Consider the following 27445-nt stretch of genomic DNA (forward strand, 5'->3'; position numbering starts at 1 on the left):
ACAATAGTAACACGGTCATTTTTGATGAAACATATTTCTCGTGCCTCATTACTTTTCTACTTAAATGTTTGGTTGCTTTTACTCAGCATACTCATCATGGACTCATTTGCTTAGATAGAACACTGGCAATGGAGTCCATGGTTTCTTGAAGCTTTTTTCTTTTAAGGACTGCAGCGGCATACTGGATTTTTAACAATGCAGAAAAGCAAGCAGAAGTGGGACGTGGCTTATGGCAGAAGTCATTTTTGAAGCACAGATGCATGATCATGGCACAACAGTTTTTGTCATTCTGTATGTATTTTTACAGGTGCTTTTATCACTAAATGCAGACAAGCAGTCAGTCAAACCCAGACAACAAAGAACATCACCATGGTGGTGGTCTTTCTGTTCCCTCAGAATTGTTTAATGTTCCATAACTTCTTTTATAATAGGTCTCCTCCACATCCATGTGAAAGTGAGAGCAAGACCATTTTAGCCTCCTTGCAAGGTCCACTGTAGGCAGTTCAGAAGAGAAAATGTAGTGCTTTATGCATGTTCTATGAATTAGTTTAAGCACAATACAGCTGGTAAGATGTCTCTATATTCACAATTTATTTATTTATTTATTTATTTATTTATTTATTCATTCATTTATTTATTTATTTTTTTGCAGATCACACAGTTCATGTTCCAAGACAAGAAATATTATGTGCTGCTAACCTCAGTGAGGGAGGCACCTGGTTGAGCAGATATTTGCTTGCACGGGCACTACAATGTCTGTTTTGGAGCCTCGCACAAATGCACCACAAGGTGAAACCAATCTGGACAGGTGCACCCTGAGGATCATACTAAGTGCTGCAGCTGGGATCACAAATTGTTTGCAGCTGTAACAGGGGCTAGCAGTGCACAGCAGCTCCAGTAGAGATCGTGGAACATCCTCAGCTGTCAACTCCACTTTCCTGTAAGGCAGCCACAAGCAGCCACATCATGCCGACACATAATAGTATATTGATATCTTGAATATATAACACTGCCTTCAACATTGATGGTCCAAGAACATATATCTCTCTATGCAGTTTAGCTTTACTATAGGTTGAGCTAAGCACAATTTCATAGGATGGGGTAGAACAGTCCATAATAAATGTAACAAAACACTGTTACCCCTTCAAGGCCTCACAAGATCTCATGCATTTGATAGCTCTTTCAATTGAAGTAGAAATCATCTTCCGAAGCAAAAATATCACCTACCTTTTTGCTGAACAGATAATAGAGGGACGTTTATAACATTTGAAATCACAAAAAGGTATTTAAAGTTGGCTATGACTCTGAAATTAATACTAATTAATGCATTTTTGATGCACTGCCATAGGGGCTACATATTTTGATGCAATGAAGAGAGTTCATGAAACGTACAGACAGTGTCACCAAACCTTCCAGTGTGACAGCCCAAGGATGACACAGTCTGTTAATGGCAAAATGCACCCACTGGAAGAGACACTAGATTTGCCTGCCTGACAGCGGTATTACATGCAGCTTGGCAAAGTGCCAAGCCTCCCACAGCTGAGCCACAAGCATGCTTTGAACTGCTGGTTGCCCACTGCCAACGAGAAAGAGAGAAAAAATTTAATGGGAGCTGCTCATGTTGGGTGCTGCTCGCATACTGTACAAGTTGTCACAGCCACATCAATCTGTCATTCATCTTGCAAAATGAATGCAGTGCACATGGCAACAATAAAAAATTGGCAATGAAATCTGATGTGCTGTCACGGCATCATTTGAATGCTTTGAAAACACAAGTACTGACGACTGCAAAAAACCCTGAACATATCAACATTGTTGGAGGTGTGGGACACGCCATAGGCAAGCTGTCTGTCATGATTTGTGGCAGTTCAGAATACACAAAAACTAAAGTCTCGACCAAAAAAAAGTCTCGACATATCACCTGCATCTGAGAATGTGCAATTTAGTTAGAGGCTCTGTGTATAACAATAATAAACTTTACAGTAGCAAAAGATAAAGATGACAGCCAACACATAAGTTCAATGATCATTATAACTATTTTCTTTCCCATCCATCAAAAGTTCCCTGCAGCCATTCAATATGCTGTGGTAAGAATCTTAGCTTACCAGTTCCAAAATAAAGTGTTGCTACAATATTTGTAGACGTGCTCATCCATGGTTGCAACAAGAAACAAAATCTTGTAGGCACTAAAAAGTGTGTTTTAAATGCCAAAATTAGCTGCTTAAACTAAGTTTAGGCATTGAGGCAAAAATAGGCACTGTAAATTGTGTTGTACAAATGCAATTAATTTCGGGTAGTGATGTGCATGACATATATCTGAAGAGAGATATAAAAATTAAAGAAAAAAGAAGAGGTGGGAGGAGAAAAGTGCACAGAACAATGATTTGTGTCGTGAAGTGAACAGAACCCTGTATAACACAAGCTATTCAAAAGTAATGCTATCCGTTTTTCGGAACACGGAGGATCACAGTACAGTCCTCACAGTACAGTTCATCAACGTATTTCACCCAACCAAATGTTTACAGGACAAAGCTTTAAGTTGTACGTTATCATGCAGGCCATGTTTAATACCTATATGCAGCAGCAATACGATATCAAATCAAGAGAGTTGTAAACTGTTTATCGAAGTTAGAACTCTGTATTAGCAGACTAAAACACATTTTATTAAAAATTAAAGAACTAAAAAGAATGATTAATTCATAAACTGAAAGTGGTCTATAAGAGCATATCATAATAGGAGCATTGTGAAAAACAAGCAGGGACGGTGGAACACTTATGACAGTTGTTTGTGGCTATTAAATTTTAGAACAGACAGAATACAAAAGTACAGAGGTACTCTACCATTCGGTATGGCCCACTAAAGTAACAAAGCATTTGCACCAGCCTGTACCTATATGACTTATTTAGGCTTGTAGCGCAGCTCAGAAAGAGCAAAAAGGAAGGTGGAAGGGGTAATGAAAGGGACCGTAGAACACTCTGTTCTATGTTCCCTTTCATTGCCCCTTCCACCTTCCTTTTTGCTCTTTCTGAGCTGCGCTACAAGCCTAAAAAAGTCATGACACACTAACTCGCCTAAACTGCTACGCTTCTGTACCTATATGTTTTAGGGCAACAATAAATGGAAAACATTGGTTATCAAGAAATCATTGCAAACACTACAAAACTAATGGGAGGACAAATACCACTTCCAGGCAACTGACCAAAAAAACCAGTGAAGACTGTGCACCCATGAGCCTGTGAATGGTCAGAACAATCAATGCTGCCTGGAATCTAAGCCAAAAGCATAATGCATGCTAAATAATAATAATAGGCCTAACTTATTCACTAAGTCTGATTTTGACATTATTAAGCACCAATGCCTGAAACAGGAATTTTCAAGTACCGATGCCCAAAGTAAGCATTTATGGGTATAACCAAAGTATTGCTGACTTGCATATTCTCCTAATTTGTGCCCACATGTTTAAAAGGCAAAGACACAGATGCACAGCAAAAATAAGCACTAAAATTTGAAGTGGCACATGCTTGCCCTCAAGGTGAATGTTGTCCCTAAGTTCACCTTGAGGTGCGATACAATGTGCCATTGGCACTTGTTTCAAAGGTGCTCACTTTGTACTATGACAGTCCAGAGACTGGGGAACATGAAAGATTTTGGCGCACATTTAAGAAGCTCATTAAGAGGTTTATGAGGCCAGGAGAGAAAAAAGAAATGAGCCAGTAAGCTCATTCATGCGGTGTCTGCAAAATGAACACAGTAAAATTTAAGAAGCCAATAGACACCACAATTTTAGCTTCAGTCCACCATGTTTTACAAAATAGTGCACCTCGATTTTTCTAAATTAAACAAGAAACTGGAATGAATTCCGAAGACGCAAACTTTCCTCCTAGTCATTGACAACTGCACATCAATGGCCAGGATACCTGTCACAGTGGTTTGTTTACTGTGTACAGCAAATGAGAAAGGGATGAAAGGGGAGAGAAATTACCAATTAAAAAAGAGCACAATGTGCAATATTTGCAGTCAACCATTTTCCATAAAACAACATGGACTACTTCAGGGAGCAATCTATGCTTCACAAGTGGTCTCAATCTATCAATGAAACCCATGACCAGCATTCAGAATTTAGAACTGAAACACACAGGTTTAATAGCAGCAGAAAATTATCTGCAAAGGCTCTGAACCGGTCCGTAGAATGCTATGAAACCTTGAAAATATTGTGACCTATCAAGAACAACTGTATGCACTGCATACTACACCGTTGTCAAATGAAACTTCTAATAATACACTCCACCTTCATAAGCATTACTGCTTCACATTATTATATCCACACTACATGCCTCTTCACATTACAAGTCTGACATGTGATGCACCAAGGTACATTTGAGCAAAGTTATTACATGAGTTGGGCAGACATTTTACTGCGACTTCCATGTGTCATGCTATACAACCATGAGCTGGGGGAAATACAAAAAACTGAGAGAGAAAGAAGGAAAGTAAATAATGATTTAAAAAACCCACCTCCCGTACCCACTGGCAGCAGAGGCTTGAGCAGCCAACTGAAGCAGAGGTAGTGGTCCTTGGTTGGTAGTAGCCTCTAGGGGCATGACACCGTCCATAGGGTTGCCACAAATTGAGATCAAATTCAATGTCCCCATCAGCAGACTGGCTGGCAGCAACTGCAGTCATAAATAAACACATTGGGCGCTCTGTGATGCAGTTTTTTTTATTACGATGCCATATTTTCACATTAAAGCTGAACCAGCATTTTTACCTTGAACAATGGGAACTGCTGCATGATTTTAAATGTTCTGGATATTTTTCGTCAGGTCAGAAGTTAACATAAAATGAATTGAAATTTTCAGCAGTGGAATACAGGTAAATGTGGCACCAAGGGTAATGTTAACACATATAACATGACCCGCCAGCAGTAGAGTGTTCCATGCTCCCGAGATGAAAGAACAAGGGAAATGTGGTTCTGAGCAAGCAGTATCAAGAGAGCACAGCACAAAATGGCACTGCCCAATGACCCTGAGACTCGATGTCTACTAATTTGGTTAGCGGCTTGGCTGTACATAATTGCCAAATGCTTTCCTTAAAGGTACCCTGTTTGGAGCACAAAGAGAGACTGCATCACATAGACTTACTCTGAGTGCATTACCCGTCACGTCGAGGACGGAGAGGCAGGACATAAAACCTAGACCATATGGGAGCTTTTGGAGACGATTGCTTTTTATTACCAGAGTCGTTAGCTTTCGTGCACAACACACTGTGTCTGGTAGAACAGTAAGCTGCAGAGAGAAAGAGACCAGTTAAAGCTTTTCATGTTTCAGTGTGATGTAATTCTAAGCTTGAAAAAATGGTGCAGAGTGTACTAGTTAACATGTGAAAACACCAATAAACAAATACAGACAGCTGCATTGATAAGCATGGCACCATTAACACAAAGCATATCAATAAGGGAAGTTTCACTGTGATTGGCTGGGTGAGTAAAAGGGAGGGGGAAGAGCAAAAATACATTCACAATCTGTAAACAGAGCTGGTGTGAACATGAAAGCCGAATGTAATTTCACTGCATGCATCAGGAAACCTAAAATCACACATAATATATTGCTTGCTCTTTCCTGCTGCTTTCTAGGTCCTCACATTTTTCCCACCTTATGCGGCATCAGTGATGATGTTACAGTGGGTGCAACAAGTTATTGTGCATATTTCCTCCTTGCAGTTTTTCAAAATGCCAGCCACTGGAAAATTGTTTTTTACCATCCATGAATTGCTTGCAAGCACAACCTTGCATATACATGCACACCCTTCCAGACTTTCTAGGAAACAGGGAAACAGTGGTTGTTAATACATTCCACGTGTCCTGTTACCGCTGCTTCATGCTGCTCTCAGGCACCTTTGTCATATGCCAAACTTGAAAGGTTACCACAAGTGCATTGGGGAAAGAAGAAAAAGAAAGGAGCAATAAGCAAGGAATTGCTATTGGCACCTCTCCAGCTAAGACGAACCACTGAGTTTTGGGGGAAAGAAGAAAGTAAATATTGCACTCTTGCACACTGCACTGCATTTCATATCTCCATTCATACTGGGTCTTTTAAAATTTTGGGGGGGGGGGGAATGTATTTCTTGAAAAACATTGCACTTGTTCGAGCGTGATTCTCATGAGAAAATGTATTTTAGAGGCCATTTAAGTTACTTCACAAAAGCTACGCAATTTCCATGGAAGGCAGAAATGTTATTTCCAGCATGAAAATCAAAATGAATTAGTTTCAGTTTTGTGACAAAGAGAATGCCTTTGTGGAACATCAAACACAGCAGTTAAGTGTGGATGGGTTAACATCCTTTGCAGAGCTTGAGCAATTGCAAAAGTTTAAGCAAGTGTTAATTTCAGAGAAGTTGAAAAGGGTCACAAGTTAATTCCATTTTTTTTATTCTGCATGCAGATAAGCCTCATTAATAAAGTTGCATCTGATTCTAAAATACATGTTTTTATACAATATTCATTAAAAGCACACCATGATACCAATAAAGAAAAATCCACGATCAAGTCTATGTAAAAGCAGCACAAGCATGACGCCATGTATTGAAAGCCATTGACAGGCTGGAAAAAGCATCACGTATGCACTTGCCAAGAGTGGCGAGATGCGAATGTGTACGGTTGGCATGCTGGCCGGCCACCTACAGGCAAGCAAAGACAAGCTAACACTCTGACGAAAAACACATGTGCACATCCAAGGGCCGTATTTTCAGTTGACCACAAGGGGTATCACTTTCAGTGTTTGCTGATCAGCTAAGCCAGTCTAAAGGGTGCCGGCTTCTCTACTGTATCACTGCGCTGGACGGCATAAGTGAAAGTGTCCTTGAAAGTGATTGACCAAGACTGTGGCCTCGGAATAAACACTTTTGCAATTCAGATGACTCAAACCATTGTGAATTGCTTTTTTTTGAAGACTCAAAAAATTTTTTTCTACCAGGACACATATTTTGAGCTGTGCATGAACAAATATTCATATTGTTGTAGCCAATATTGCATCAGATCTTGCATTTTTGGTTTTGCTATAGCTGCAGAAAACCAACTAATATGAACCATGGCCAGCAAAATTTCAAATTTAACAAGAAAAGATTGTCAAGGCTTGTTGGTTTTTAATTTACTGTACTTCCTGGTACCTGATAATTTGTTAGACCTGCATTTGTTATACTGCGGTCCAACGTTATTGTAATATGTACTTGCTGCACAAGTGTTTCACATACAAGTACGCAAGATAAACAAATCATTCCTGAGCAGGACGTGACACCACGACAATTTTAGAGTAAACATTGATAGGGCTCATACGTTAAGAAAGCATATTGCTTCTTTCCGGGCCTCTTGGTGCCTTGCACATTGAAGGCTGCTTTTAGTGTATATTAAGTTGATATAAAGCAGCTAGTAACATCACTGGACAATTCCAGGTGCTGTTACTGATGAGGAACATGAGTGTCACTTCACTGTTGCTCTCACGGATTGGTTTGTTTATGCATGTCATGTCTTGAGATGATCTCTGGCTGACCTGAAGCAACTTTATGGTTGCTCAACCAAGCTGAAATAAAGTGCAATGCTAAAGTTTGTTCTTCTGGGCAAAAAAATAATTATGCAGCTAAACTTAACTTCAATTTCTCTATAAGTGATATTACCTGGAATCAAATCACCATAGCAACAGAATAGACATACTAGTGTAACATATTTATATTTGTTCTGATAGTGTGTGCATGTGAATACGCTTGTCACACCATTTGGCCTGATAAATAAACAAAATAAATTTCTTGCACAATGCAAATAAAGCCAAACCTGTGCAAGTCGCTTTTACAAGTCAAACCTTGGCCAATGTCCAAAAATTTAAACATGACATCAAAATACAGTCAAGTTCACACTTTTCTAAAGCTAGCTCCAACAACTGCAGGTGCTCCAGCAATCTTTGAGTGCATGCACACCCTGTAGTACAGTTTTTAGCATGCTTATTCAGAGTGTAGAAACAGCATGTCTCGGACTTCACATTCAACATCTACCAATAACATCTTGTTTGCATTTGAGCACACACTGCCACTGTGACGCGACTGCATTCACCTTTTTGCCTTACCAGTCACTATGGCTTCCGCTGCTGTGACTGTCTGCAATGGCCAGTGATGGCACAGTGGCGCTGGGGTACAAAAGCGCAGATAACTTGAGATGTGCAAATACGTATTTAAAACTTTGGATATGAACCGTATTTGATTCGAGAATTCACTATTAAAATGAAATCGAATTGTGGGGTTTTCCGTGCCAAACTACAATCTGATTATGAGGCACGCTGTAGAGGGGAACTCCAGATTAATTTTGACCACCTGGGGTTTTTTAATGTGCACCCAACGCATGGTACGTGGGCGTTTTTGTATCTCGCCCCCACTGAAATGGGGCTAATAGGCCAGGATCTGATTCCGCGACCACCATGCTTAGCAGCAAAACGCCGTAGCCACTAAAAAATTTCATGCCGAAACCACAGCGGGTGAGAATTCATTATTTGAAGTTATTGAATATTTGTTATGCTTGAATATTACAAAGGACAACAATAGTTGTTGCAGTCTACAGGGAAAAAGACAGATGCTAGTGGAGGTTCTTCCAAATGATTCTGCTGTAGGATAAAACACAGTAGTTGCACAGATGAACAAGTTCCTGAGCAAACACATAGAGATCACTTCTGAACAATCGTTAAATGAGCAGTCGTTGAATGAGCATGCCGTAACTTACATGCAGCCTATGAATTAGCCGACTAGATTTAGGCAAAAATTTATTACTTTCAACTATCCATGTATAGCTTCCTTTAAAATGGCGTGGTACTGTAGTATTGCACTTAACTCCCTTCAATTAGCACTACACTCTACTACATGCACCTGGTGACGTGCTGTTCCTTTGTTTCATTAGGGTCATTGTTGTGGCGACCATATACAATCATGTTTCCTTTCTTTCTCGTTTACAAGCTTCTCAGTTTATGTGACACACAGTTATGTATTAACAGCATCAAATGCACCATAGTAAATAAGAATTTTGTTGCCATACAGACTCCACGGAACCTTTATATTTGACTTTGTTTAGAAATTGTAATTTTTTTACATTTGATTTAATATTTGAAGCTAATTTTTCTCAGCTATTCATATTTGATTCAATTAGAAAATGTTTATATTCAAACACTCTGAGAGATAACACTTCATAGCGTGTGCTGCCCGAAAATTCTTGTACACGCTACTTTGACATGGAGCATTCACCTTCATTAACATTTTGACAACCTACTGCTCTGCATGCACTGCACGCTTGCTTTTGGCACAGAGTTTGATCATTTGTCACTGCCACTGATGGCTAGATCTTAAGTGTTGTTGTCACCTAGCGTGTTGCAAACTGATACAATCAAATAAGGTGAAAATTATTAGGGAAACAATGAGTGCGATCATTGCGATGAACTTCATGTTTAGAAATGTGCTCACAGAATGTATGCAAGATGCAAAAAAAGTTTAGATTACCTACTGCTGAGAAGAGTTTTCTCTGCTTTTGTTCTACAGCTCTGTAGCGACTTCATTGGCAATTGAAGCAACAGCAACAGGCAAGGCACAAAAATTGAAGCTAGTCCCATCGTGTGGTGCAACATCCTCAGGTGCAAGCTATCCTTATATCAGTAGACACCACCTGTGCAGCCCAAAGCACGCTATTCAAGCACTCGAGACAAGCTTGCTGACCATCAAGTAAAAGAGATGACACACATTTATTTTCTTTCTAATGAAGCAGGTCGCATGTTATTCATGCTGTACCAGGTTTGCAGTATTGAATAAATAAAAATAAATGCTAGTCAATCAATACACAAAAAATTGAACACAAATAGCCTTACCTTGTTTTTAGAAATGTCGAGGTACTGAAGGGAGTTAAGAAGCTGGCCTTCAAAAAGCTCAGGAGGCAACCTTTCAATGTTGTTCTGTGAAACAACTAACTGCCGCAAGGGTAGACTGCTCAGTTGGGGAGGCAATGTCTTCAGGCTGTTATCAACTAACTTGAGGCTACAAAGGTTGCCCAGCGCAAGTATATCATGACACCGCCGAGCCAACGGGCAGCCCTGCAGAAAAAAAGACAGGGTGGAGTCTACATAGGCATGATTAGACTGATACAGTAACAATGATCCAAAGCCAGTAAAAGCTACAAAGTAACCAAGATGTGAATGTAGGCACAACTTTCATGAGGAAATGACTCAAATATACAACTACAGAATACGAATTTTCCCACTTTAAAAAGTCAATGCCACAGGTAAAAAAAAAAAAAGCAATCATAAAATGACTTTACTCACTTGCAAGAAGCTTTTGTGATAATTATTCACTTAATTTCTAAACTATTGCTGCTGACATCACCTATCAAATACCACAAAGTAAATATTGTAACTAATCTTGTAAATTTTGTTTGAATAAAGTGGAGTAAATGAGGAAAGAAGGCACAATACGTATGGGCAATGAAAATGGCATTGGAAAGGCAAGAGCAATAACAAAGAGAGATCACAATTTGCACTTTTGCTGTGGTTCAGCACGAATGGTTCACTTGATGACTTCAACCACGTGCTGACCTAACTCCTGTATCTATAAACGCACCTCAACTCGCTCTTTTTCGGCTCTGCTCAAGTGACCAACCGGACTTCCCTTTAACAAAAATGGCCACTGCTCTTCAATAATGCTCCTTGCTGATTGCAGAGACACATTTCATACATACACCACGGAGTAAGACAAGATATGAGCGCCGACTCTGCTTGTCTGGAAGGGACACATTCTGCAATGCTGGCTCCTGCTTCACAGTGTGTGCACCAGACTGTGCTACGGATGAGGAAAAATTGGTGGAGGGGAGAGGCGGGTCTTCCAACAAACCGAAGAAGCAGAAGCGCATACGAGCCAAGCTTGGGTCTCTCCGTCGGTGCTATAGCAATGGCACACGGTTGTGCTTAGCGGTGTTTCCACGTCTGATGCTTACCCATCTATTTTGTTGTCTGCTCCGCGCATGCCCCAATACCTGTAGCACCCATAGCGCTTGCGGTTCATGGAGTGACGTTAGCAGAAGGAGCAAGTGTTTGTATCATGTTATTTTATTCATTTTATACAGGCCAAATGCAGGGAATTTGTAAGGTGGGCTACATAAAATTATACAAGGCACAAGAACAGAAAATGAAGGAATTGTGGAAAACCAAGACAGAATGGAAAACTAGGAAAAGAGGAGGGGAATATAATGGCAGTTCGTGCGGTCTCAAGAACTGAGAGACAATGGAAAAAAAAGCATTTAATCCAAAGGCGACATTTATAAGTCTTTTTATGCGAGCATCCGCCAAGTGCAACAATGCTTCACTTGCTTCTTTTCTCGCGATGCTTTACGTGTTGCCTGGTTCTCTTGCAAGCCAAATTGCCGTATTCTCATTAAAACATAATAATGCACAATTCCTACTACTGTTTTCTGCTTACGAACTTCACAAGATTATTTGTCTCCAGCACACGGTCAATTGTTGCTTCGTAGACATTCGTCAACTTTGCATGGCAAAGGAAGTAGTCCTCGGCATTGTGTAGCAACGCAACATGCCCACAAGTCTTTCACAGTGCAGACACTGGTCAATGTCGTGAACAGCGCCCATTCTGTGCCTCCACACACCCAAGGAGTCCACATGGGCACACTGGGGGGTTCACACCTGGGTACTTTTGCTCTGCAGGACCACCCCTGCACATCTTTATCTTGTCAGTAGTCTCTACCATGTGCTCAGTTTTCAATGGCAGTCAGTTGTCCTTCAAGCTCGATTGTGTTATTCAAATTGCAGTTTAGTATAAGTGCCTCGAATGTTTTCCCATGAAGGCCTTTTGTGACATAGGTGCACTTTGTTACAGAAGGAACTGTCTCTTCACTTACAAAAACCCGCATGTTGTTTGGGGAGTAGCACCCAACTATTTGATTATGAAATTTTTTGTACCTTGTAGTGGCCCCGTGAAGGTGGAAGCTTGATTTTTTCTGGATGAAGAGCGAGCTCCAGCAAAAGTGAATTAAGATCTGCATTCAGGGAGCGCGTGTTGTCATTTCGAGCAGTGGAGTTCCTTGCGCTGTTTTTATTTTATTCTTCCTCTGAAGACAGACTCAAACTATTCTCTTGCCAACTAAAGGACTCTTCTCGAAGGCAAAGCTGAGAATTTTCATTATTGCCCTTTGTCTGGATAAGGGAAGGCAGCTACACTGTGTGTAGTTGTAGACAAATTGATCTCCTTCTGTCCTTCTGCATCGGTGTCTTCTGGTTCCTCCTGGCATTCAGCATCAATGAGTTACACCAAGCTTCTCTCAAAAATAGAAGAAACGACTCCCTTTTACAGTCGAGGCAATCTTTTTACATCTAGTAGGACATTACCGTTGTTCGCTAAAGTACCTGTCAAAAATAAGGTGCTTCTCGAAGTGTCACGCACAAATTTTGTGCTTTGTTTAAGCGGTCGGTGACTATCATGAATATTTTGTAGCCACTGGTGCAGTGGTTACAATCAGATGGCAGCGCGAAGAGCAAAAACTTCTCCCATCCTTTGCCATGCCCAGATTTACCGCCAGAACCAAAATACTTCATCGTTTCCTGTCCTGAAGCTCTGTCTCTTCACACACAAGTATCAAGATACCTTGTTACATCAGGCATGTATAAACATACTGCAGACATGGTAAACAAAGCGAGGAACATGAAAATTTCGTACCTTTGCTTCCGCACAGATGTTCAGGCATGAAATAAAAGTTTAAGTTCTGCCCGAAAGGCAAAGCATTGATTGCAATATCAAATTAGTAGCTATACGAATAAGGATATTAGTTTTATCGCCTTAAAAGCTTGTTTATAGCAAGTTTTTAAAAACTTTTTCTTAAACTTTCAAACATTCGCTCACTAAATAAACTAACAAGCACGATGTCACGCACGCAGGTAAGAATGAACACATCTAACTTGATGACCGCGGAAGCTCACTGTCAAAACATTGGAGTGAGTAAGCGCAGCAGCAGGAGCGAGCGAATTGACCTTTGTGCTGTCTCTCACTGCAGCGCATACAAACCTACTAGCATTCCGTATACTTTGTACATACCGCAGATCGCTTTGAAGATGAAGCCCACACGGACACACAATTTGTCAACGTCGTAGATCGCTTGCAAGATACAGAGCCCATGCCGTAAGCAGCCGCTGCCGAAGTAGAACGCCTCTCCCCACCCCCGTGCATCGCATGCGACAGAAGACTGCGCGCTTCCGCTCTGCCTTCCTCTCTCTCAAGTGCTAGATTGAGTCACGATCATTGGCTGACCCTCTCAAATTTTCACTCGCACATACAGCGTATGGGGCTTGGCGACAGCAATGCCAGAAATGTGCCTGGGGTGCCCATATAATTGCTATCGCAATAAAGCAAGTACTTCTGTTGTGCTTTTTTGTACAGCCTTATTTCTTGTCTGTTTCCTCTCAGGACATGTGCAAAATTTCACGTACGTGCAGAAAAAGTGGTACCAGGTGTTTGTTTATGCTTTTATTATTTGTGCGCATATATATTTTGTGTTTGATTGCTGTCAAATCGAGGCGGCCTAGGGCCCGAGTTTCTAGCAAACAACATGCTCTACACACATTGCACTGCCCGTGCCATGCCGCTGTCGCCGCCATTCAGTGCATGTGCACATGAAAGCAAGCTGTTGGATGATTTCCACACGCCTCAGCAGGTGACGCTATGTGAGGAGAACAGTTAGCTGGGAAAAAGAAGGAAAGGAGAAAGCATGTGCTCAAGCGTGAAAAGGATGAGAGGAAAAGATCAAAGAAATGAACTAGACCCCCAGCATCAACGTTGCACGGTTTGTCCCGAGCAAATATGTTGCGTGGCGGTGGAGTCAGCACTCCTGTTTATCTTACTCCATGACAGACACTTATCTTTCAGTGCCTGCTAGAAAGCACTGGAATAGAGAAGTATTTTTCAAGTGATTCTGCATAAATGGAATCGCAGATGAGCATCACTCAAGCGCAGTGTCTACTTCAGTTGAGCGGCTACATCCTACCCACAACAGAATCAAAGAAGAGCTTCGAGACGAGGAGCATAAGTAAATATTAGGGTGAATCTTCCAAGCATGAAAGAGCTGAAAGTAGTCTTCAATTGACCTAACAGTTTGGCATTACATTAACCTGAAGAGTCAGTAAAAACTGTAATGTAATAGCACTCACAGTTACCATTTGATACCTAATGAAGCTAGAGAAAGTAGCATATAAAAGAAGTTTGGATGGACTAGTATCACTTATGTACAAAGCTTTCATTAGATTTTCCATTCGTCAACTCCTACAATCCCTCTTGGTATACATCATTAAGCTTCTTTTGCCAGTTCAGAACAGTAAAAAATTGTGTACTTTGTTTTTACATAATATTTCAAACCTTTGCAGGACTGATCCTGTGTCACAAAACAGTGCTGCAACTAGGGTTGCAAATTGATTATGAAACATGACTGATAATTATTCTCTATTCAAATGATTGAGTAATTAGTCAGTCGTACATATCATGCACATATCACATATGCACATGATATGTGCATATCACATATCACATATGATATGTGCATGTGCACATGCACATATCACCAAGTAAGAAGTGTGAGAAACAGGGACAGATGAAGAAAGACACACACAGCGCTGTGTGTGTCTTTTTTTGTTTCTTCCTGTTTCTCACACTGTTCTTATTTTAAACATGAACTACCTACATGCCCAAGTCTCTACTCTTCACATATCATCAATAAAAGGAAAAAAAAAAAATTCAGAGGACACTTAAGCTCTTTTTACGAATTGTTAATGCAAAAGCATTAATGTCCAATTAAACACCGCTGAGCGGTCCTTCGAATTAGGAACTCCTCGCAGGCAAGCAAGCACGTCGAGACACTTGGCCAATGCCTCCAAGATACCACAAAGCCGGTGCACTTTGATCCATGATGTCATGCTACCTTGTCCAGCTGCGATAGAATCTAATGGGAACGTTCCCGAGTAAGCTGCGGTGATGTAGACGTCACCACTTTCATCATGCCAGGCTCGGAAATGGAAACTGCGGTCCTAGTAACATGATGTCATAAAGAAGAATGCACAGGCCTGCTACCTAGGCGGTGCTAAGGCACTAAGCTGCTGAGCGTGAGGTTGTAGGTTAGAAAATCAATACCACCAATGTCTTTCCTTTCGAATATATAGCTTTTTTTATGCACTATTTTTCATAGCGATTACCTGCAGGCGAGAGCTTGCGCATACCAGGAATGCGCAGATAACACAGGCTTCTATGAGCGAGGGTGACGCGGTGTCGTAGCGATGCCCGCTCCCTTGACGCAAAACCTGGCGCGCCAGCGAGGCAGCTTGTGTTCCCTTTCGCCCGCTCTGCTCAGTTGAAGCGCGCACGTGTTGTGGCATCACAGCCAGTGGTAATTTATGTGAATGAGAAAACCAGTCAAAAACACAAAGGACAAGAGGAGAGGTTCACACCACAACGACTGGACTATCAACTGAGGTTTATTCGAATCGGTGTAGTCCCAGCAAGGCCAGCAGAGCATGCGCAACAGCATCATCGCTAATCACATAGCATGAAAAGACAAACGCTTCTATCGTGACTGACCTAGAAATTCAAATTCTTTTTCAAGTAAGCGCACTGAGGTTGTACTAACGCAGTCATCACCTAATAAACTGATGTAGTATGCTTCCAAGATTTCTCGCTCTTCTTTGCCCTTGCCCCTACCAAGAATCGTCACATTGCTGAACAAAGGATAACAACCACACTCATTGCAATGCCGAGGCAAGTTTGCACCGATATCTGACCCCAGGTTTTTGACTGGTTTTCTCGTTCAAGTATGTACCAACTGGCCCAGATTTCAACCCTTCTGCAAATAATTTATGTGTCGTGTTGCTGCTACAGATGCCAGCTTTTTCGCTCAATGGGCCACTTGATGCTTTTGCATCAATAACGTGTTTCGCACTGAGTATTTGTCTAATGGTGCTGTGGAGAACGTGGCTTCTGTGCAAAACAGCTTCCTCCTTGTCTTTTATTGCTGGCAATTATGCCTGCAGATTTCGTAATCATACTAAAAGCACTGCCAGCAAGCAAAGATAACTGCATTCAATACCCTGCCAGAATGAGAAATGTATTACCCAAGCAAGAAACTAATGCCAGAAAAAATTAATTACTGTAACACACTGAGCAAGCACCCACTCAAAATTACGAGATAATTGTGTAAAGCTAGGGGAAGGTGATTGCTAGATCTGGGAGCAAAAATACAGAAGGGGCACACAGCCGGCTAGGCTGTGCGCCCCTTCTGCATTTACCCCAGCTTGGTATGATCACCGAATTCAATATGGTAGCCATTTGGTGCACTTGGCACATGACCGCCATCTGGCAAGCATGGCCTAGCGTGCGAACGCATAAGAAAACCAGAAAAACCTTACGGAAACATGTACATGAAGTTTATTGAGAAAAATTTAAAGAAAAGGACTATTAATGCATCCTAGCCTTCGTCATAACTAGCGTCAGTTGCTTCAAGATCAAGAAAGCAACGACCACCTACGACGGACGGTGCGCTTGCCGTGTCCTTTGCATATGTTTTTTTATTTATCTAAACTGGGGGGCGGGGCGGGGGGGCTTGATGCCCCTTTTGCTTGTTTTTTGAAATGGTTCACAAATATGGGGTAGCCAGTTATTGTGACATGGGCCCATGCTTGGTATTTTACAGTAGAGGACCTGTAAGGCTCTAAATTTAGACTGTAGCCACCACATAAAGCTAACAGGCCTGTAGCCAAGGTAAGTATAGTGGTATGCGAGCCTTTAATGTGTTCATTCACAAGGCTAGGGTGTACATACATGTACAAAAATAACCAAATGGAGGTAAGGACAGCCACTACCATAGCTAGAGCACCAAATGTGTCATGCAGCGTTCACTTCCATCAGCAGCAAGTTCTTTTTTCACTTTCATTGCTATAACTTAAACAAGTGGCATCTTACAGGGTGCCCTTCAGCTAACCAAACTAAACTGAACTTCACTTTCAAAGACGACCAAGTCATTTTTGGAGGCACCATCAGCTAAAACTGTTCTGAGCAGCTTGACAAGGCTGAGGACAAGGCGCAATGAAAACACTGAATAAAGTAAAATGCATACAAAACACAAGTTTCGGGACCATTTTTAGTAGCATAGAAAAGAAACACACAGTACATTAATCAGTTGTTTTCATTTGCCTATGAAACAAAAGAATAAAAAAACACATTCCAATTTTTACTGAAGAAGAAAGACATGTAAAAAGCCATTCTGAAAACCGTAAAAAATGTGCATGACTAATATTTCCAGAAATTTTGAGTTCTATATAGTAGTCACCAGGCACATCATAAAACAAAGCCAAATTATACACGTATAAACAAACAGTATAGTCACACACAGTCACATCTGTGCAAAATGCATGCAAAGCTCCTTCGGTGAGAACTTACCTAAATACCGACATTGCTCAAAATGTGGGGAAGGTTGAGCTGTAATCACTGCAATTTCTAGTCATTACGGCATTTCAGGACATACTATACATCACTATTTCTTGTATTTCTGCCAACTTGTGTGAAGCCTCAAAAAAGAAAAGAAAACGAAAAGAGAGAAAAAAAAAAAGCAAGCGCATGCTTTGTAAATGCAATCTACATAGTATTGTGTTCATAAGCAACTCCAGCTATTTGTTGCAATGAGCCTAATTTCCTAATTAGCAAAGATTGATTTGCTATCTTTCTAACTATAGATTAAAATGCAGAACCTTTATTGCAAAAGTTAGAGAGCACGTTGATAAACATACCAACAATTTCTTTCGATGAAAAAACCTGGGGGTGCATCTAATTTTTTCGATTGTGTGTTTGAGATCTAAACACTAAGTACCATATGACTAAGTGCTTGCATGTAGTCAAATGCCTTCAAGGATGGTTCAACAAAATCAATGCTGCATGGAGATAGGATATCTGAATAGGCTGTGAGCGCTGATGAATGATTTAAATCGATGATCTTGCCCCCCATAGTTTAGGCCCAAATGACTTATCTGCTGAAGTACTGGCACCAGAAGAGTTAACAATAAAAAAGCACATAGCAAACTCTTGAGCTATGACAGTATTTTTGCTATTGACAGACTGTGTAAAGGGTGAGGAGGCTATGGGTAGCGGATGGCAATGAAGCCAAGATTAAATTAGTGGCTGTCTTCATGGGAACTATCATTTTTGCTTATGACCTGTACACACTTTTGGCCTGTGTGTAGCACAGACTGTTCATTCAAAAACAAAAAACTATATCATGTGCCACTACATGCAAGCACCTAGTCACCTGGTATGTTTTTTCGAACTCCACATGGTTTCCATCAAGGCTGAAAAAACTAAACAACTTTAGCTTCTCAGAAACAAATTAAGTGGATATTTCTCAATGTGCTCTACAACTTCTCTATGAAAGGTCTTCCTTGTAAATAATTAAAAAGCTAATTATTTTTTTACAGTCTAGGCTCATTACAAAAATACAGTTGCTTCAATGAGAAAGTTTGCATCCATGCCACATGCACATGCTTTCTGTAAGACTTGGCACAAGTTATTTAAAACACCCCATGTAATCAATGATATAGGAGAGTGTTAAATGTTGTTAAAGTGACAAGCTTTACTTATGGAACACACACAAACAAATGTGGCACCCGTAAGTGCTATTGTCCAGTGTAATCATGACAGGTCAGTACTGACCCAACTTTAATGGCCCAACTTCAAGGAAGTTGATCTACCGAAGTTTTATTTATGATGCGTGTGAAGCAGCTTTTAAAGAAAGAAAAGATGGGAAGGTAGATGAAATGGGGGAGATCTTTTACAGTCTGTCATTACTACACGAATAAAAAAATTTAAAGAAAAAGCAACAATGGGTCCCTGCCTACCTACCTCTACCGTCAGCGTTTTTAGTGTTCTTGGAAATCCACCAGACGGATAGTTGCTCCGGTGACGTACAACTAAGGTTTCTTTGGTTGGAGCGACTTTTGATGGAGGTCCAGAAAACACAGATTGATCAAGGTCCTTACCATGGTGCGCAATATTTATTAAATGCAAGAACTGGCGCAACTTCGTAATATCAGCCTGTGTCAAGAAAGGGCAGAAAAAGAATAACCAGTAAATGTTCTGTCCTGCTCATAATTTAAAAGCATGTGATATGAGTCCATCAAGTTGTGTAAATGAAGTGTTACTGCTGGTGGCTTACATGTGCCACTATGCTTAAATTTAATAACAACTCAGTTTCACACATAAAGCCACCAGTCAAAGAAAAGTGTGCTGTTGCTGTGTATCTAATGGTAACGGAAAGCCACATTTGAGAAAAACAAAGATTTAGAGCATATTAGACTTTTCACAAATGTTTGCAATGTTTAACAAGTTTTATTATTATTATTATTTTTTAAAACTCTTAATCCAAGCAAATGTGCTTCGCGCAACTATTAAATTACATTACACAAACCTTAAACGGGTCCCGAAACACTTTTGTAAGCAATCGTAGAATGGTCTCACTATTAAAGGACGTCACCTCACGAATCTCATGCCACAAAAATATCTTATACCATGGTGGCCGTAGTAGACTACGCTATGAAGCATGCCACTGCCATCTGGGAGGCCACGTGCAGCTGCACACAGTGCAAAGATGAAATTACTTTCCTGTCTTTCCGAGATCGCAGACATATATATTTTTTGATACATTTAACTCAATATCAGCAATTATGTAGCATTGGTGTGCCAGCTGTTTTCGATAACGCTGCAGGACAACATCGCGGAAGCAAAAGCAAGCAATTTTTCGCTGTGTTTGACAGTAGATTGTAAATTCTCTGCTGCATGCAGTGCAGTAATATTTGGCTCACATGTTCAAAGCAGCCTCTACGACAGATTGGCAACATTGCTATGTTCTGTGTTCGTTTGCTTTGTTCAAAAAATGTTTCAGGGCACTTTTAAAGCTGGCACAGTATTGTTAATGAAACTGTGATTGATTTCAGAGCCCATCAGCAGGCAAATAAATTTATAAAGTTTTCTTGTGCCAATACATACAAGCATTTTCTGGGGGGGGGGGGGGGAAACCACACTGAAATAGTAGTGGTTTTGGTCCACTTGATTTGTGCAGTGCAGTTTTACATGCCAAAGTTACTACCTGATTATGAGGCACTCCTTAGTGGGCTCCGGATTAATTTTTGACCACCTGAGATTCTTGGTACGTGAGCGTTCTTGCATTACACCTCCATTGGAGAGTGCCCACCATGGCCAAAACCAAACCTATGACTCCGTGCTCGGCAGCGTAACGCTTTAGCCACTGAGCTACTGTGGCAAGTGCAGTGAGGTCGTCCACATAAAAATATGATACAAAGTGCCTTAGATAAGCCTCTTTGTTGGCATTCAATTTCCATATTTATCTCATTTTTATATTTTTGCTTTAATCAAAATACGAATTTTAAAATTCATAGTTCCGCACTACCAGTAGATCACACAGCACAATGACTGTCATGCTAAGAAAGTAGGTGCACACGGTGTCGGACTGTAACGTGAATTTCCTTGGCACCTGGGGGCTCAGCTGTGTTACCCAGACCAAAGAACCATTACATTTTCCTTGCCTTTCTGTCATACCTCCCAAAGGCATCATAATGCTGTGAGCATCAAACATCACACTTAAAAAAAATTAAAAAAAATAAAAATATCCTTCATGCATGTTTAGTGCAGCCCTTCCTATTAAGGGAACTGGAAAACTTCACCATTATGAGCCAAGCTCAATGTGCACTGTCCCTGCTGGATTGACGTCGTACTCAGTGAAGTAGGATATAAAGTAAAGAACTTGCCCTGCGAAACCTGAATTCAGATCAAATTTGACTTTCCAAGTCTGGAGCTGCTTGAATAAAATTGCAAAATTCACGGCACTATGTTGTGTTCATTCACCACAGAACACCGTCCTTAAGGAAACAATGGCAGAGGCCTTTGCCTTGCAGTGCACATGTCATAGGCAAAGAATCATGATGACTTCGACGATGATTCTAAAGCTTTTTTGAACGTGACATTTTAGTTAATCTACCTCACCACAGGTGGACACCTGTCGTTAGGTAAGTTATACATGACTTCTCACACACGCCACCTTCTCATCAGCTTTTGATCACAGCCACGTGGGAAATAACTCACCAGCACTGCTTCCCCTCCTTCTACTCTTTTATCCAGGATAAACACTCCATGTGTACTACATGTTTTGGGCATGTGCACTCAGATGTGGGTTTTGAAGGTTCTCAGACAAGCACCCCTTAAGAGTCAGAATTTAAGAAACAAGGATGGGTTGCGATAGAAGAAGGAAACTCTGGGAGCTCTTGGTCAGCCTTCCAGCTTCTGGCACGCTCTGACGGGTCCGAGAACACAAGGCAAAGACCATTTTTATAATGGTTCTTGGGACTAAGCAACACAGTCGAGCCCTCACTTGCTGAAGAAATTGCGTTACGGTCCCACGGTGTGCGCATTGACTGTCTGAAGCACGATAGCCATTGTGCTGTACGGTGAAGTGGTGGTATGAAATTATGCCGAGCGTGGTGCAGGGGGCCAAACTGTAAAATTCATCTCACATGACAGAAACAGAATGCCAGCAAAAAAGGTCTATCTAATGCGCTCTGTGTCATATTACCACCTCACTGTGGCCAAATCAGGGCTGAAAGTGGACCAAAACTGTCATTTTGGTAGGGATGGCAAGTTTTTTCAGAAAATACTTTCAATGTGCTTACGCAAGAAAAATTTTAAAGTGCAGCCCTAAGGACAGTCAAGTAAAATAATAACAATAAACAAATTGATAGTACTTTTGCCAGGGAAAAAAATAGCAAGTTGGACAGATTTTTGTTAAACTTCCAGACTTCTAGGAATTTTTTGTAATTGAAGTTACTGATAAGCACCACTATATATTGAAGACAAATATTTGCAGGTTAAGCAAGCGAAGTTGTGGAACATTACACACTAAAATAACTTTTATAGTAATTTGCTAGCAGAACCATGTTTCGCTACTTCAGCAAATTTTGAAAGCATGTCACATGACAAGAAAACTATCTTCAGAAAGAAACTATATCAGGGAACTGGCAGTGAGCAAGGTAGTAAAAAGCCATTATTTCTAAAAAAGAAAATCTGAGATGGTTGAGAAACACGTTTGGCACACTTGGTATGGAATGACCCTTATTGGCGTCTCAAAGGTGAGAGACCAATGCAAGCGAGACCTGTTCCAAATGATCTTGCTTCAGGAGAGTCAAAGTTGTTGCACAGAGACACGAGTTTTCGAATGAATGCATGGAGGAGATCACTTCTGAAAAAGAGTTTCCAGTTGCTAATTAAGAATTCCTTGCCTTAGGTGGCCTAAGAATTGGCTGTCTCAGGCAAAGCAACTTATTATTTGGAAAATCCACCAAGTTTGAATATTTAAAAATTATATTATGGGGCTTTACGTGGCAAAACCATGATCTGATTACGAGGCACGCTGTAATGAGGGACTCCAGAAATTTGGACCACCTGGGGTTCTTTAACGTGCACCTAACTCTAAGTACATGGGTGTTTTCGCATCACCCCCCCCTTGAAATGCGGCCACCAGGATTTGATCCTGCGACCCATGTTTGGATATTTAAAACAATGTGTGGAACTGTAGTATTATATCTAGCTCCTTCAAAACAACACTCTACTAGGCACATATGGTGACATACTGTTCTTTAAGTTCTTTACTGCCATTGGCACACCATATACGACCATCACTTCTCAGTTGACCTAACATCCAGTTCTTAATGGCTTTGCCTGTATAAAAAAAAGAAAAAGTCATTTTTTCGTCCAAAGTATTCCATGCAACCTTTGTATTTTGCTTTGTTAAGAAATTGGAAATATTTGGTATTTGATTCTACATTCACGAGTCATCTTCCTTGAATATTCACATCAAATTCGATTAGAAAATTTTGCTACTTGAACATCCCAACAAAAAAGCTTCTGCACAAAGAGATTAATATTAAATTGATTGTAGTGAAAACAAATGCCATATGCTGCATTCACATTGCCATCCCTTTGCTGGCAGCGGAGCTTGCAGTTCTGGAGCCTAGACTGGTTTTGTGGAAACGCTGCCACTGCTGCTGTGCCCAGTTATTTGTTTGTCTTATATTTTGGCAGACCAACACAAAGCGCAACTTGTGCAAGTAGCAATAGTCACTAACTTCTACCTACCTTACTAATGATCAAGTTGTGTTTTGGTTCTCGTAGTTGAATAGTAGCCTTCCCTTCGGTAACACAATTTGTGAAGAGCCTCTCAACATTGTTAAAGATCTGCAAGTGAAGAAAGAAAAGTGTTAGTAAAGCAAACAAATTATAAATTCATCCATGATAAATACTTGATGAAGCAACAAAGTATAAACTCATTCATGATATATATACACCATTAGCCAGGTTATACTCATTAACATTGCACCTTCTTAGAAATTTGCAGAAGTACCAACATAAAAATTTCATGCTGGCTCTTCAGATAACTTTTTACTATGCATTTATGTAAATTATCAAAACACATATTGTGTTCTCAGAATATGAAAAACAAGAAAAAAGGGCAGGAATTTAGGTGCTCATGTCCCATAACACAAGGCTTGGCTTTGCAGTAAAGTATTTTCAGGCAGAGTATAACCACGTGAAAAGGTCTTGTTTCTAAAGGTGCAGGTAAAAAAAAAAAAGGAAAGTAAATCGTCTCTCTATGCCAAATGATTGCATAAACTGGCATTTCACACCTGTTCAACAGGGCCACAACAAAATGTATAAAGCTGGCATTTTACACCCATGCAGCAGGGCTGGAACAAGACATATAAATCAGGCCACTAGAGATGCTGCCAATTCCACTTGCAGAGAAAATGCCCAAAAGAACTGACAGACTTTAATGCAAGAATCCAAGTTTTTTGTGGGAGCATTCGTACAAGAGTTACCAATGAAAGAAAAGGAAAGACATCTGAATGAATCAAGTGGTGGTCATGGCAGTTAGCATCATTCATGCAAGACTGTTGTGTGTCTCTGCTCTTAACCAGGCACATCAGGCCGGTGATTCTCACAGACTACAATATAATCTGTTCAATTTGCCACATTGAACTCCACCCACCATACCTATTAGACTGGTTGAGCTAATGGCAGTACTGTATTTTGCCATGCCAGAAATATTCAAATTGTGCAATTTATGGCAAGGAAGCGATTTTGAACAATCTAGGTCCTCACAATGAATTTACAAACACTTGAGAACTTTAAAGCTGAGCATATCACTAAGAAATTTTTATAGATTTAGCTGCATTTGTATGTGAATTTTATGGCAGCTTAACTTCGCTTTCCAAAGTGCTTCCATATTGAAATAAAGAAATAACAAAAACTAAAAAAAAAAACACTTCTTGATTCATTTTCAAGCAATAACTTGAAATACAAGTTCTTTTAGAGTTGGATTCAACTGTAAAATGTTCTTTAAGCAAAGTGACGAAAAGTGCTAGTTAGTGCATGTTTCTTGTTTATGTGCCATGTTTTAATACAACTTATAAAACATTACGGAATGGACGCAACATTAATTTTTCTTTGGGCAACATTAATGAACTTTATTGATGAATGACAAGAATGAGCAAATGGACCCTTCAAAGTGCAGAACATTGTCTCATCATTTTTATTCTGTCATCCATCCTGATCTCTCAAGTGTCTTAACATAGCACAAAGACAGACATGAAATTATACTGTACATTTTCGTAGCTTTTAATACAAGTTATACTGCAATAAGATGCATTTTTCACTTATTTTGCAGACATTGTGACCACTGTGATTTGTGCACTAAACTATTCATCAATGGAACAAATTATACATTGTTGCAAGAAAACATACAATGCAAGCGCTTCCATGCCAAAAGCATTATGATTTTGGCAATCTCGCAACGGCGTTCTCACAACGCATTATACAGAACTTCACATGAACGTACTAAATCGAAACCATCAAAGGTTGTAAGGCTAGGTTTCTTCTAGTGAGTCTGCATCAACGTTCAACACTAATCTACAATACATTACTGTACTAATCGAATGCTTTGTCGAAAAAGAAACATACAAAAAGTAAATAGGTTGCTCATAAACAACTTAAGTACACTGCTGGATAATCCAAGACCGTACGTCAATGCATGCACTAACTTTCTTTACAAAAATACGACGACACCTGAATGAAGTGTAAACTTATTCGCGAAATGATCAAGCGGAGATACTCTTGCTAAAAAATCGTAACTTCCAAGATTAAGCTTCAGTTGCAACTGCTAGCAGTGACACTAACTTAAGAAGGAAAAACAGCGTATCCTGAGAGAAACAATCGCGCGAGTATCACCACAGACACGATAATGTGCTACATGATAGTGTGTTAGAACATGACAGTATGCTAGCTCTGTACCTCATCTCTGCGGTTGTGCTACTCACGTAGTTCGTTCTATGTACAAAAGTGACAAGAAAGTTGGCAGCGCTCTAAAGCACAACGTTCCTAAAACGACATATAACAATTACTGAGCGCAAATTTACCTTATACTTAGTTCCTGCTGGGTTCCTCGGGGTGCACAGTAGCAAATATGTGCTCGTTTTCTGCAGCTCTGTTTCTCCTGGCTTGCGACACAACGTGATAATTGTGAACGCAGCTTTCTTCTTCGATGTAGCTCTCGAAGGCTGGTACTCCCGATAACAGATTTCTGTATCGCATGCTAACCTCATCTTCAGCAAAATATGCGTGGATAGTGGTCTCTGTACGATAAATATATCGCCGTTTTTTGACCACTTCTATGCACACGTGCTCTTTGAAGAATCGTGCATCAACCGACAGCCCGCACGAGCTGGAAGCCCTGTAGACTCGCGCTTTTTTTTTTCCTTTTTCGCGCACTTCTGTCAGACAATGCCCATGACAATGCTTCCTTCGCTAGATAGCTGCCGCGTAGCTCGCTTTCCCATCGGAGCGGAGGCTCCCGTCATGGTTCCTGTGGTTCAGGCTAGTCGCGGAGAGACGGCGCTCGCTGCCGACCCTACTTCCTATTGAGGAGGAAGTGACGATTAAGTGAGACCGCGGGTTTTGCCTCCGGGATTGCAACAGACGCCGTTACCATAGAGTTACTATACTGCCGTTACAATCTCGGAGCCACTAGGACGTGCACACCAGTTATATTTTTTTTATGTTGAGTAATTTAGTTTATGTTATCAACTGAATGCGTTTGTTTCTAAAAGCTGTTAACGAAGGTCTGACGGTACTACACTGCGGATTAGATGTCGCTGGTGTGGCCAGTCTTGGATCAGCTGGTGCGCGGTGCGCTGACACTTGTGGATGGGTGCTCAAGCAGTGGGGATATATGGGGATATGTTGAACGAGCTGCGAGTTTGTAGCTGCCGGTGAAACTTTCACATCTTATTCGGCAAACGTTGACTGCAAACGCTGCAATGGCCATCGCTGACGAAGACGAAGATTTTCGTATGGCGTTGGAGCTTCAGCTACAGATTAACGAAGACAATGAGTATCGCCAGAGTTTACAAAAATGGGATGACCCGAGCACAAAGGAACCAGTGGAAAAATGTGTGGTACGAGTAACTTATAACAGTCTGGCATATGAATATAAATATACTTCAGCAGTGCTTGAAAAATTGATGTAGCTGATGTAGGCTTGGTTACGGTTTTGTTCGTCTGCCATGTTGAAAGCGCGCCAAATGTCAGTCTCTCTGAACTTGAAAAATAATACTTTATTTCATTGTTGGCTATCGCACAGCTTGTGTAGAAAATAACTTTAACGATGTTTCATTTGTTTCGAAGGGCATATGTCACAGGCAACGGAGTCATTTAAAATGCCCGAGCGGCTATTCGCATCTTATCAATAGCACGCAGTGCTGGATGTCAGATCTGGGTGTTAAGCGTAAATGTGCGTGAAAGACTCGATGAAAACTTGGCAAAGTTTCGTAACATATTTGTCATGTAACACACAAACAGTTAAGCACGGGTATTTTATATGCAAGGTGTAAATCGTGAACAGAACGTGTGCGTCTACCTGCTCATTCGCGTGGCCATTTGTATAGTCGAATCTAAGTTCCTCATATAATACTAAAAAAAAAAAAGGCGATAATGGCAACGCAGGTAGTGCGTCCGCCTTCTTGTAAAATACCTAATGCCTTAAGTGCAGGAGTTGGCTGTAGAAGTAGACTGGTTGGTGAATGCTGGAGGAAATGAACAGTGCAGAAGATGGGGCGTAGTGTAGACGACAAACTGTCTTCTGCACTGTTCGATTCCCTTCAGCAGCCGCACTTTGCAGTAATTTGGCAAAAACGTGGCATTAGCTTTTGTATAGTCCGATATGTCTGACGTCCTGTTTTCGCTTTAATGTAGGGCCTCTCACGATAATTATGTGTGCTT

The 27445-nt window shown here is 40.7% G+C and overlaps 2 protein-coding genes across 3 annotated transcripts in view; one reads left to right on the forward strand and one right to left on the reverse strand.

Annotated features, from left to right (window-relative positions):
• Lrr47 (Leucine-rich repeat 47) lies at nt 1–26037 on the reverse strand. Its single transcript, XM_070527961.1, has 8 exons — nt 25585–26037; nt 23249–23347; nt 18947–19138; nt 9889–10110; nt 5143–5286; nt 4517–4674; nt 700–938; nt 1–492 (listed from the first exon to the last, which is right to left on the reverse strand). The coding sequence occupies exons 1-7, from the start codon at nt 25768–25770 to the stop codon at nt 701–703; spliced, it is 1239 nt and encodes a 412-aa protein (XP_070384062.1). The 5' UTR covers nt 25771–26037; the 3' UTR covers nt 1–492; nt 700.
• Nucleotides 26038–26322: 285 nt separating this feature from the next.
• The window catches only part of mh (maternal haploid), a 35255-nt gene continuing 34132 nt past the window's right edge, over nt 26323–27445 (forward strand). The window contains exon 1 of one of the 2 annotated variants that reach the window (XM_070527946.1): nt 26323–26622. In XM_070527946.1, coding sequence (XP_070384047.1) covers nt 26485–26622 — 138 coding nt within the window. In that variant the 5' untranslated portion in view covers nt 26323–26484. The remainder of the gene's footprint in view (nt 26623–27445) is intronic. The other variant, XM_070527937.1, reaches the window with a different exon arrangement.

The sequence above is a fragment of the Dermacentor albipictus genome, chromosome 1, assembly GCF_038994185.2.
Source record: "Dermacentor albipictus isolate Rhodes 1998 colony chromosome 1, USDA_Dalb.pri_finalv2, whole genome shotgun sequence".
NCBI classification, from domain to species: domain Eukaryota; kingdom Metazoa; phylum Arthropoda; class Arachnida; order Ixodida; family Ixodidae; genus Dermacentor; species Dermacentor albipictus.